This window comes from Homarus americanus, unplaced genomic scaffold (genome assembly GCF_018991925.1).
Source record: "Homarus americanus isolate GMGI-L3 unplaced genomic scaffold, GMGI_Hamer_2.0 scaffold4060, whole genome shotgun sequence".
In the NCBI taxonomy this organism is placed as follows: Eukaryota; Metazoa; Arthropoda; class Malacostraca; order Decapoda; family Nephropidae; genus Homarus; species Homarus americanus.
The window spans coordinates 10611925-10625608 of NW_024746161.1; the positions used below are offsets into that span (position 1 = coordinate 10611925).

Below are 13684 nucleotides of genomic sequence, written 5' to 3' on the forward strand. Positions count from 1 at the left end.
CGAGACAGTTTGTTATCTCAAGTTTGCTTGAATGTCAGTTGCATGGTTCAGCCGAACAGTTCCTTCCAAGTTAAAACGTCTTATAGGGAGGTGGATAGGAAGTTAGGTTACTTATATAAGATTATCCTGCTTTATATTCTGGTTGTAATATAGAGTACAGGCTATTAAGAGTGGCTTGTGAAGGGAGGTCAATTGTGAGTATTTCATTTAGTTCCTCAAGGACTGAAGTAGAAAACAAAACTAGATCACTTATTAATATCAGAGTTTCTTTTATAGGATAACATAAGAAGTGTATATATCAAAATCATGTGAACAAGTTACTGTTCAATGTTGGTTGTAGTATTGTAGATGTGAGAAATTCCTATTGAGAGACAGGAACATCCAAATTATCCTTAATAAACTGAGCCATCTTGAGTAAACAAAAATATCTTCATTGTTATCAAACAATGAGTATTGGTACTTACACTTTATTTGAGTCATGTTTCAGTCTCCCAAGAGTGTGCAAGAGTTTGTTTTGACTAGAATATGTAAAATGGAAGTGAAAAACAATTTGTATACAGGTACAGTATGTCAATTTACTATTACTCAAGGTAGAGGAAACAAATACTGATAATCAACAAGTTATTTAATCAGTCAGTGCAGATGTACAAATTAGGGAAGTTTTTATATTTAACAAAAGAGATACTTTATGTTGAAAGATTATCCCAGTAAAAACTTATGCTATTTATATTACCTTTAAGCAAATAATGACATTTGGAAAGTAATTAATTTTATACCCATGGCAACTATTAATGGTGACCCAAGTGTTGGCATTTTACATTTTTGGCAACAATCACATTAAACTGATGTGGCATTTAATTTATACTATAGGTATTCCTGGTGACAATCAATAATATTTACATCAAAGTCATAAACAAGTAATACCTAACAAGTTACAACAAGCATCAAATTAACATTAATTGAAGACCCATTATTACCTATTTACACCTAGATTTTGTTGGGGTGATCATAATAGTCGGTCAAAAATGGTAAACATTCAATGATGCCGTAAATATCTTGAAATTCTTCGTCCAGCGAGGATTATATTTATTTCACAGACCGAAGTTCAAGTTAACAAAAGGTGTGTTAGACAACCTAGAAATGATCTTTTTCAAAATTTAATGTGAATTCCATTGGATAAAGAAATTTAATGTACTACTGATAAATATACCATTGAGTACAGATATTTCAGACATCCTATACTGTATAGCACAAACTGCATCACGACATGCAGCTTGCTGGTAAACTTTGATTGATTTGCCTCATCTTGAACTCATTTTTTTTAACCACAATGTTTAATCGAATAAGACAGCAATGGTATCTGGACGTAATTCTGGAGATGACAAAATAGATTCTGTCATAGCAGTGACCTCAACTAAGTACAGTAAGTATTTGTGTGGTGAGAAACACCTTAGATCACACATCCCCATAAAAATAATCAGAATACTGTACTTTTCTTGTCCCATTATTGCTTTTACTTCATATACAGTCAACCCTCGCTTTACGCGGTCCCAACTTTACGCGTTTCCACGTTTACGCGGTACCCTGCCGAACACGGAATGCTCACTTTCCGCGGTGTGTGTACCCTTTTACGCGGAGAGCGGCGCGAGCAGGGTGCGCACAGGGTCGCCCAGTCATCAAAACATTACCGAGTTCTTCACCCGCCACCCACCACAGCCGGCCCAAGTCAGTGATAGTGATAATGATAGTGAGGATATGGACTTTGAGGGGTTTGACAAAGAGGCCCTGCAAGCCTCTGTGGTGGATAGTGATACAATTGATACAAGTGATACAGGTGAGGGCCAATAATCTGCCCTCTGCCTCGGAACCAACCCCCATCCCCGTGTGCCCAGCCATCTTTTCTACTAATGTAAGTGTTAAAAAACCTAATATTATTGATATTTCTCTTAATTATTAATTGTGTGTGCATACTATCATAAAATTAAGAAGTTATTTTTACTACAACGTAGGTATTGTGTCTGAAAAAGTGGAGTTTGGGGGTCGGCCCGGTCTCTATTTCAATTAATCCCATATGTTATGTTGTTCACTTTACACGTTTCTCACTTTACGCGGGCTGCCGTGGGTTCAATTGACCTCGTAAAGTGAGGGCTCACTGTAATTACATAACAAAAATTTATCTTTGATACATATGGATTTGCTGCTTTTCTTCAAAATTCAGTAATTGTATTTTACAGATACAGTATATTATATTTTTACCATCACAAGGACACATTGATTTTAGTTTTTTGCTATTGTGATGGTAATTTACTTCTCATCCTTGTTGTACTTGAGGTCACGACGTGGGTACTTGACTGACCCCATAAGTTTAACTGTGCATTTGGATTTTTTTTCATTCAGTTTTTCTTGTATCCTCTTTTCATCATAGTCATTCAGAGGTTGATCGAGGGGGATATCAATGCGATCAGCTGGTAAATCGACATTAATGAGTTGAATAACACCAGAAGGGCTCAGTTTCCTCTCTTCAACATCCCAGAAGCGTAGATAGTCCTGGTTTTTTCTCTGAGTGTTGCCTCGTATTGCCCTCCAGATTGCAATGGCAGGGCCAATGGTTTCGTCTGTGACACCCTCTATACACACTTTCAGGTGGGTTATGGATGGTGGTAGCTCTTTTAGTTTCTTCACCTTGATTGAAGAAACATCTGGAATTCGAATAACTACACAGCTCAGTTTGTGACTGTTCTTACTTATTTTGTATAAATTTTCATACTCTTCATATTCCTTGATTCGGAGGCTGATGCTGTACAAGCGTCTTGTAGAGGGGTGACTGTCAAGAATCCTAACATCTTTGAGGTATCCAGTAAATTTACCAAGTGAGGCATGACCTCGACCATGCAATACCTTTATCACTTCATCAAGAGGTTTTTCATCTGTACCCATAAAGCTACTATTCATGAGTAAGCCAATTCTAATGTCACATCCTCGAACAGCCTTCAGTATATCAGGAATTCCTGGCATCTCTGTTGAAAGACCACTGAGACTCAAATTCAGTTTTTGTGGTGTCTTGTTCTTTTCATTAGCTTCATGTCCACACTCACACAGTGCTTGAAGAGCTTGTGGGAGAAGATTTCCATCTAAGATATGCCAATTACTATTTTTAATGTTTTGCAGAAGATCTTTAACAAATTTATCATACTTGTCATCAACTTTGTTATAGAGACCACTCTCAGCCAAGACCTGAACAGTAGAGTTGATGATTGGATCGTTAAAATAGTCTATGACCTCATTTTCTGAAATAAATTTTCCAAGTTTAATTACATGTGATTTAAACTCACTAGACAGTGAATCTTTGCGCATTAACCCTATAGTCATAGGAAGAACTGAGCAAAGTTGATGAAAATTTTCTAAAATCATCAAGTTCTTAATTTCATCAAGGTTATGGCTGATCTGAGTAACCATGTACTTTGCCACAAAGAAAGTCTGGTGAGCTTTGATCCTAAATGTGAGTGCCTGTATCTTCCCAGAGGCATTGTAATGAGGCACTAGCAAGTGAACAATGAAGGGTTTTATTTCATCAAAGTAATTGCACTCCTTTGCCAGACAATCCTCACTTAACAAATGCTCCTGTTTCTTGTCAAATGCATGGTATACAAAAGTACTTAGCTGGTTACTCCCAGTGACTATTAAGTTCCTCAGATCTGATGTTGGTAGGTGTACCTTTGTTTTGTAGTTTTGAGTCCATAGTTCAAAGCACTTTGTATACATTTCTGATACAGTCTTTGCATTAATGGCAGTATCTTTCTCCCATGCTTGGAAAGCCATGTAAATATTGAAGGGTTTTCTCATTTCTGTTGCTAAATTTTTTAGCAATTCTTTCATGTGATTCATGAATTCATCAAAACTCCTCTTCTTAACTTCACACAACCTCTTACAATAATCCTCAAATAGTTTACCTGAGAGGCCACCAAACAAATCTGAGTTAGCTGCTGACAGAAACTTAGACAGCGAATAAGGGTTGTCCAGCACTCCACCCCACAGCTGCAACACCATGTTGTCCTTGGATTGCTGATACTTTAAAGGATGATTAGGCGCTTCCTCCATAAACTTCAACCGACTAAAGATAACAATCCTCTTGTCTTCCCATGGTTTCAAGGTGTCCTGACTAAGTGTTGCTGTAGGAATGTAATCCAGGGAGTCAATTAAAATAAGGACTTTCATCTCCTTCATGAACTGTAGGATCTTGTCCTCTCCATATTTGTCAGTTGATTTAGGAAGACGAGCCAGTAAATCCTTTTTAAAGTCAACTATTATAGATGGCTGTAAGTCGAGGCTGAGGCACTGGATGGCTACTAAAATGTCAAAATTATCAAGGCCTTTCACCTGAAATCATAAGAAAAACATTTAAATTGCATTTTCCATTGGTAACCAATAATATTGAGGATAGTGTGTTATGTACGGTGTTGCTTGTATTTGAGGTGACCTGATGTACATTTTAGAAATACTGTATCTTCACCCTAAAAAAAATTCAAATTATTTTTTGTTTTATCAAAAGAAGTATATTGAAATACTGAGTCAAATACTCTACATAAATCTATAAAAGAAACTAGTGATATATGTTATCTTGTTATTAAATGCATGACACACCTACCATTATACCAATATACTGTACTGTATATAGGGTTTCCATGTATTTAATATGTGCAAGCAAAGTATGGGACTCGCCTTAGTTTTGTCATGTAACCAGTAGTGAAGTATCAGAGCAAACAGTGCTGTCTTGCCACTCTCGGGTCTACCCAGCAACAGGATTCGTTTTGGCAACTCACTAGACTCACTCTCCAACTGTGTGGTCAAGAAGTCCACTACTCTAATTTTCCTACAGGAAGGTGGAACAATAAAAAGTTTAGGAAATATAAAGTTTCACATCAGTCACTGTGGATGCTGAACTAAATTAAATAGTGTGAGCTTAAATATGTTATACAGTACCTGTATAGTTATAATATCTTCTTCAGTGTCAGATAGAAATTAGGAGTAACATGTAGTCCTGTACTTTCACGAGTTATCAGGAGTTGGGAGAGGGTAAATGGTATGCCTGATAGCTTTACCATTAGTATTCCTATGTTTTCAACTACTTCTTAGCAACTCAGAGAATGCTGATTTATCTGTGATGACAGAGTACAGTAGTTTGAATGCCTGTGGGCTTAAACTCGATCATATTACCAAACTGATACTACTTTATAATGAATAATTTAATCTCCACACTTTACATCAACAATGTCCAAATGGTTTCTTCACACTGAACACTTGGCGCATGCTTTTCATTCCTATTCAATATGGTTTCCATGATGGCTACTTGCATCTACACTATCATGAATTTTCAAATGAGAAAACATCTTTGGTCAATGTTTATCTTTAATTTTTGGGGGTTTCATTCTTCGGTGTTTTATACAAGTTCATGTCTTGCCTGCCAGCCCTTTATCATTATAATTTCCTTATGATTGGTTTCTACCATTCATACGTACAGCACTGTATGGTATTTCACTCTTCCCTAAACTGTGAGCTAAGTTGCCCCCAATTTTGGATCATCTGGCCATTTTCATATCCCTGTTTTTGGCTTCTTCCTTACATGATTATTCCACTCCACATACTAAACTTCCATATATATCTTACCTGTGATCTTTTTCTTTTTCCTGAGGCTTCAGAATAAGATCCTTCTCTGGAAAGTGGTGGGGTGATAAGTCATGGAAGATTGGGTCAAAAGGAAGTATCCCAGCTTCAACCTCATCTTGAAGGTCAGGTCGGTAGAGCTTCACCAGCTGTTGGTAGTAGTCCCGGAGCTCCCCATTGATGCTCTCTGAGGAGGACATATAGTACAGTAGAAGGAGTCATTACTGAAACATTTCAAATAGCTTTAATATTCCACAATGTGTAGTTAAAAGTATTGAAGAATACTTCTACGTACTGGATCTATTTGATAAGTTCTTACACCTCTACTGATTTCACTTGATGGGAATACAGGATTCCATTCTGTCTATATGCCTGTGTGTACAGTAAGTCCTCGCGTAATGTCGTGGTTCTGTTCCTGAAAACCGCAACGTTAACGGAACCAATTTTCCCCATAAGAAATAGATAAAATATGGGAGCTACGTTCCCCAGCTTCCACTTGCCCCATAAAATTCATTACGAAATTCAGTGGCATTTTTATAGAAAATAGTATATATATATATATATATATATATATATATATATATATATATATATATATATATATATATATATATATATATATATATATATATATATATATATATATATATATATATATATATATATATATATATATATATATATATATATATATATATATATATATATATATATATATATATATATATATATATATATATATATATATATATATATATATATTTCATGTAAATCCACAATGAAAACGTGGATAAGATAAATCTTGATAAAATCACACGGGAAAATGGAAACAACGGAGTACCTTAGCTTTCGTCTTTATTCAAGACATCTTCAGACTAGTGAGGCAGCGGTTCTAACATCGTGATTGCTAATGCCTTCCCGGCACTCCTGAAGACTAAGGTGGAGGAAGGAGGATACAACGCCAAGCAGGTCCTGAACTTCAACGAGACAGGCCTGTTTTGGAAGAAGATGCCATCAAGGACTTTCCTGGCCAAGGAGAAGACTGCACCAGGCTTCAAGGCAATGCTGAGGGGGACTTTAAGTTGACTCCCATATTGGTGTTCCATTCAGGGAGCCCTAGAGCTCTTAATGGGTTTATTAAGGAGCACCTCCCAGTTATCTGGTGCTCCAACAAGAAGGCCTGGGTAACGATGGTGATGTGCCAGAGTTATATGGTTGGCTACTTCTCCAAGCACCTCAAGGAGTATGCCGAGAAGCAGAACATCGCTAACAAGTTTCTCCTGATCCTCAACTATGCGCCAATGCACCCGTCAATGATGGGTGAGTGGATTGACAACATCAGTGTGATTGTTTCTGTCCCCTAACACCACACTCACTCATCTAGCCGATGCATCAGGGTGTCATCGCCACCATCAAGGCCTACTGCCTGAGGAGGTTGATAAAACAGTGTCATAGGCGACAGATGGAGAGGGAAAGCCGACCGTCAAAGAATTTGGGCACAGCTACAACATCAAGCACGCCATAAACAACATCGACAAGTCGTGGAAGGAGGTCACGCAAAGCTGCATGAATGCAGTGTGGAGGAAAGTTTGGCTTGAGTGTGTGTACGACTTTGGCGGCTTCACCAATGTTATAGCTCTACACTGCGACATAGTCAGCATCTCCCAGGAAGCCAGCTTTCAGGAGGTGGATGAAGAGAAAGTGGCTGAGGTCTTGGACAGCCACTCTGAGGAGCTCAGCACAGAGGACCTGCTGCTCCTAGAACATCAGCAGAGAATGGAGGAGTCAACTGGTGAGGAGGACAACCCATGACGCTGACTCTGAAGGTGTTGAGCTCTGCCCTGGACCACGTGAACACTGCCATGGAGCTCCTTGTTGAGAATGACCCAAACATCAACAGGAGTTCATCTGTGAGGGCAGTGGTAGAGAAGTGCATGATGCTCTGATACAAGGAGCTGTACCTTCATAAGGAGGCGCACCAGACAACAATCACCTCCCTTTTCAAACCCCTGCCACTGTCAGAGCCACAACCCTCGACTTCTGTCACTTCTCCAGACCCACCCAGGAACTTCATCCTCTTTAAAGCCAAGCCAAAACCTACACCTCCAGCCCCCACTGTAGAAGCCCCTTATAGGACTCTACCTCCAGCCTCTCCGGACTCCCCAGAGGTTGTGTGGGAGTCCGAGTGACGTCTCCAGTCCACCTACAAGAGTCCCCTTAGCCTCGAAGGGGACTTGTGATGATGACCAGACTTGTCAAATACGATGTGGTGAGTGTTGTTTACTTGTTTTGTACTGATAGTAGTATTGTAGGAAAGCTTTTGTCAGTGATACATGTATGTTTGGGGAGTGGCTGGGAATGTACCCCATTGAACCCAATGTTATAATGCTCCTTGTTTACGATATTTCACCTAGCAATAGGTTTTTTCAGGAACGTAACCCCATCGTATCTCAGGGGCTGCCTGTACCGAGATTTTGATTAAAATCGGTGAGAGCAAGATTATGGCCAAAAACACGTTTTCTCTTGGAATTGAAATTTAATGTGTCGAAATACTTAAGTACAGTCACCCAAAAAAGTCCTGTCGCGAACCATGAATCGACTCTTGAATCCGAAGCATTTATGGACAGAATAATGTATCAATGTCTACTGCTTCGGGCTCACGACTCTGAATCTCGGGGTTCGTGGTTCGCGACAGGACTTTTTTGAGTGACTGTACTGTACATCCAGAATACCACATAAACACCAAAAAACAACCTTGAAAAACCATAGGCTGCCAGTAATTAGCGTTAGAAATATAATTAATATTATTGAAATGTCATTTGGACAAGTAATTATATTGCGGACAATAGATCCTTAATCAGCAATAGGCCTAGTAAGTAAATTTGCAGAAATTTTTTTGGTATAAATTCATTGTACACTGATGTATGGGAAAATTTTTAAGTTATAGTCTAAAATTAATTAAGGGAACAAAATACAAGCTGTTAAAGTGCACGTAATATTATATTTTATGTTGGAGGTGAAAGCGGTAACAAAAGTAAATAAAAATGATAACTCACCCTTGAGGTCCTCGTGAGATCCTTCGTCAGCCATCTCCTGGGGTCGGTTGTGTTGGCTCCCTGTATTCTGCTGTTAACCCAGGTAAAGTGTTATCTTGTTATTTTCTTGGACTGAAACGTATATTATCAGATAACTAATTCAGTCCCATGTTTTTTTTTAGATGATTTGTGGTGGTGTCAAACGAATTTTTTTCTCTATTCCAGACGTAAACTAATTACGTACATTACAGAAAAAAATAAGCGTTTTAAGTGCAAGTTGGTCCACTAAGTTCTCAGTAAGTCATTCAGCTAAGAGATATACAAAAATTATATAACGAAGGTCAAACATTCACTGGATAAGAAAAACTATATATATCATACTTAACCTTACATAACCTAACCAAAGCTGAATTGAACTAACAAAATTTCCTCAACACTTCGCAAATAATTGGCAAGTATAATTAGCCTCAAGATACGGCATTGTTATATAATCAATATCAGTGTTTTCAGTGCAAATATTCTGTGGTTCAGTTGTTCTCATATTGTTCTTGCTCAGTTTTTCTTCGCTTCTAATTGGCCCGTTAGCCGTTTGGGAGTCCAGTCATGCCTCTGTTAACGTTACGACCCCCCTCCCATGAAAAAAGAAGTATCGAACTTATCATTATTGGTAATAACAGACAATAAAAATGATTCCGTAATTCTCACTATAGTTATTGCGTCGTGGATTATCATGGACATATGCAAGTAGAAATGAAAATCATTGTCCGTCAAGAGTGATGTGCACCCACCTTGTGTGTTTAGATGACTAGGTTTAAATATTTGTACAACAGATGGCAAAAGAACAGCCCGTACGTCCTGGATACCCGTCGCTCTCCGCCAGAACTAAGACAGATTACAGGTACACGCAGCCATAAAGTTTAGCTGGTGCCTAATTCGGGAAACACAGCCCTAACTAACTTCACTCCTTGTGTTTATTTTCAATTACTAAAGCATAGTATGATTCGACCTTAAGGGCGTCTACTATGATCAAATCTATGATAGAACATGAAACTGATAAGATTGCGCCAGATGAAGATATGCTCGAGTCGTTTAAGCACTATGTCACCAGTTGTTTCTGCAACCGAAAATTTGAATGATAATTGCTACCTTGTGACTTCAGCTTTTGAGTACTAGCTGATTTTCATTGCATTTTTATTTTACTGAAGCTCTCAACAACAGATTTATTTAGTATGCTCTCTCTCTCTCTCTCTTGTCATTCTCCGCGTCATTCCATCTTTCAGGCTAGTTGCTAGTGAATAAGGAAGAATAAGTGAATGTATGGACTGTATGTATTTTGTCTGTCAATCATGTCTTTTTTTTTCATCCTACAACAGTCTGTCTGTCTGTAGGACTATTTTCCAGTCCCTCGGGGAGTAGAATACTAATGATGTCCAGATATTTATTTCTGTCAATTTGTCTGTCTACTAGTCAGTCTTTCTACCTGTCTTTATTCGTCTGCTTATCTGTCTGTCTGTACACGTTTCTACAGGGATCAAACTGTACCCAACATTAACTACTTAACCTTAAGTTTTAAATAGGTAGGTTGGGTTTGAAAGATACTCGTACGTGTCTTCTCCACCACATCACCCGTTCACTGGGCCGGACGGTGGGCGTTCAGCAGTACACCCCAGCCACGGCAGTCATGGGACGCCAAACACTTAATCTCGCTTGCCTCAACTTTTTCTCTATCCTATGTCGACTTAATGGTTAGTATCCTTTGCTATGATGTTTATAATCCTAATAATTATAGCAGTAATTACAATAATAATGATGAACACAACAAAATGTATGTGGCTAGTAAGAGAAACGAAGGTAGTCGATTGTAGTACCGGCCACAGAGCTTCGTTGTATACCATAAAGGCTCGATTACAGTATTGTGAATTGTTGATGTCTAGGATAACTATTAACCTACTCTTCGCACATAAACACATTATTTGTTGGATGTTTTAATTGTTGTTAGCTTGTGTATTGACCCAGTTAGTAGAGTGTGTGTTTAAATACCATAGTTGTTGAAGCACGAACACATTTTTTCTTATTTTTTAGTTGGTGTCTAGTGTACGTATTGACTTAAGTGATCGTTGAAATAACAACAAACATGTATCAAGAAAAAACCCTTGAAAATTGCAGCGTTTATTATTTTAGTAAAGAACATATTTCAATTTTGGTTCAGCTTGAGTCCGTGATGTAGAAAACAGGACATAGTTGTCATCACCTCAGCCCGGTCACTGGAAGGAATCTATGAATCTGGCCTTATAGCCAACTAGGATCTCTGGGGCGGCGTAGGCACACAGCGAGTACAGCTTGTGGCAGGGATTACCCTTCTGGCCGTGCCACACCGCCTTGTCATACTGGCCGTAGTAGGTCCTCTCGTTGCTTTCACTGCGACCCCTGTCATAGAAAGATTTATGCAGTTAGCGAGCAGATAAATGCAGAAGTTTCAATCATTATTCGCATGCAAGGTGGCCTGTTCATCACAGTCCACGGCTATGTCTGAGGAAAGATAGGAGAGTATACCAGTGTAGTGTAGTGTAATCTCACTCACCTGTATGGCAGGAGAATAATGGCCTCATCTTCAGTCAGGTGGTTGGGGTCCTTCTGGGCCAACTCACACACGAGGCGCAGCCCACACTGGTCCTTATCCTGAGCAGCAATCTGAGAGAAGTTTCTTTTATTTTAGCTTATGTAAATTTCACCCAGCAAACAGTTTTATTTATAAATCTGTAGTACAAGTCACTCATTCTTTTCGATTAAATAAAAGAAAACAAGAAAATGCGGTGAAGGTTTACTAATGGTACAACACACGTCTTACTTTTGAGTACAGGTCCTCCAGCTGTTGGGATCCCATTATCTCGTCCAGACTTCTCCTCCTCCTGCCATAACCACATCTGTGACACCGGCGGTGACTGAGACGACCAATCGCGTAACCCTGATGAAGAGACTCGACAGTGACGTACCTAACTAGTGTTTCAAAGTAAGTGAATGGCTACAGATTTTGTGTAACGTTATTTCAGCTAGACGTTCATCGTTATGTTTTTGAGTCACATTGTTCTGTTGTCTCGTCTTCATGTAGAAGTTCTCTGTTGTCAGTTACACATATTTTATTAATCTGTTTGTCATTATTTGTTTACTCGGTCACGCACATTCACCTTGCTTCTCCCACCACTTCAGTTCCTCTTCTTCCTTCCCTCCACTTTACTGCTGCCCTTAAAAATATTTGTCTTTACTCCATTTACTCTCATTAATCCTGTATATTAACTCTTCTCTCACATCTATCATTCCCTTTTATCTTTGATTTTTTCTCTCACCAACAACCACTCTGGCTCTGATTTCTTACACTCTTCCTGATCTCACCAAACACTTAACTTTATTTCCCTCCTATTAGCGTTCTCATTTCCTCCCCCACATTTCCATTATCCATTCATCTTAGTCTCTCTCTCCTCACATACCCTCTCTCTTTCAGTCTAACCCACTTACCCCGACAAAGCCCAGAGCTCCGGCAGCCAGGCGGCCACAACAGGGCTCAGGGTCTGCCACCGCCACCGCCTCAGTCCTTGGCAGAGTTACCATACTTAGGCTCAGCAGGGCCACCACCGCCCACACGACCACCACGGACACCTTACTCATGATCCTGATGGAGGGAGTGAGAAGGAATATTCAAGTAAGATGAAGCAGTGTGTGTATATGAACGCTCTTCAGGGTGGGTTTGGAATAAGATTAATAAATAATAATAAAAAAAAAATGGTACAAAGATGTTCTCTTTTATTTTTAGGGAGGACGACTGATATATTATTTGTCTGTTAAATGTTACTTTACTCCTAAACGACATTAGATACTTTAATTGTAACTGACTAGCGTAACTCGACCAGTTTTAGTAACTTTCAAAGACTTTTCATTAAAGTATGTAAATAGTTGATCACAAGAATTAATCCTCCATGAAAGGTGATATAAACACTGTTTCTCGTGGATCATATTAACACATGCGAATATTGACGGACGTCCACTGCATTTGTTGTGTCAATACTCACTGTGAGGTTTAGGAGGCGTTTAGGCCTGGCTACTGCTGCTCGGGTGCCCAAGTTAATGAATTACTGGTAAATATGTAATGCTTTATCTCACTAGGTGTCCGCACTTCTACGCCCAGCATCCAGGAGGGATCAACAACGATAGATTAACACTGGTAAACAATGCTATATCGCTAAATAAGGATATTCGACTGATTTTAACCTTAAAACGGAACTGAAGCTTTTGCCTTAGGGTGTTAACTCTTGGTCAGGGAAAATAGTTAATTTATGATAAAATCTGCCATTTAAGACGTCGTTTACTATGCATTTATAATTTGCCTTAATTGTTTACTGGATCGTCCACGTATACAGACCACCTGTAATTTTTGAGAAAAAAATGCAAATACAAGTACACTGTATAGTCAATTATCTGTGGTATACGCAATATACTGTAAGTATATCCTTTCACTGCAGTAATCGCAGAGACGCTTTACATTAGTATTACGTTCTGTACCTTTGTCTGTTCCGGAGTTGTACAGTACGAGAGACCTGAGAACTGTGGGGTGGGATCCTGTCCAGCACTACTGTTGGTCTTTGTGTGTGTGTGCAGTGCATGTCCCCAGCTGTTTATATACTGTCTTGATCATCCCAAGGTTACTGCTAACCACGCATATGTAACTTTCCTCTGACCTCTTGACCTTGACTGACCAACCCAAAATCATGCTGACAAACAAAGATTTATTCATTATTGATGTAGTAGTCGATGAGTATATATAAGTTTACAACAGCTTATTGGGATTGATTAAGGATCCTATCTCTTACAAGTGTAGAGTAAATGTGTTTGAGTTTGTGGGAGTGTCAGTAGTCATATCCTGTATTGGTGCAGCTGTGTGAACACCAAACCTTGCTACTGCCAGAGCTGTTATATCATTATCAACAAAACATCAG

At 38.9% G+C, this 13684-nt stretch overlaps 2 protein-coding genes across 3 annotated transcripts; both read right to left on the minus strand.

Annotated features, from left to right (window-relative positions):
• Window positions 1–2045: 2045 nt before the first annotated feature.
• On the minus strand, window positions 2046–9591 carry LOC121878948. Of its 2 annotated transcripts, none has more exons than XM_042385398.1 (5): window positions 9485–9591; window positions 8718–8787; window positions 5665–5848; window positions 4720–4870; window positions 2046–4377 (listed from the first exon to the last, which is right to left on the minus strand). In XM_042385398.1, the coding sequence occupies exons 2-5, from the start codon at window positions 8749–8751 to the stop codon at window positions 2305–2307; spliced, it is 2442 nt and encodes an 813-aa protein (XP_042241332.1). In that variant the 5' UTR covers window positions 8752–8787; window positions 9485–9591; the 3' UTR covers window positions 2046–2304. The 2 variants fall into 2 exon arrangements, with proteins under 2 accessions (XP_042241332.1, XP_042241331.1); XM_042385397.1 differs by having other exon boundaries at window positions 8718–8828; window positions 9485–9590.
• Window positions 9592–10849: 1258 nt separating this feature from the next.
• On the minus strand, window positions 10850–13366 carry LOC121879051. Its single transcript, XM_042385539.1, has 5 exons — window positions 13251–13366; window positions 12210–12363; window positions 11545–11661; window positions 11278–11387; window positions 10850–11123 (listed from the first exon to the last, which is right to left on the minus strand). The coding sequence occupies exons 1-5, from the start codon at window positions 13349–13351 to the stop codon at window positions 10958–10960; spliced, it is 648 nt and encodes a 215-aa protein (XP_042241473.1). The 5' UTR covers window positions 13352–13366; the 3' UTR covers window positions 10850–10957.
• Between the last annotated feature and the right edge of the window lie 318 nt (window positions 13367–13684).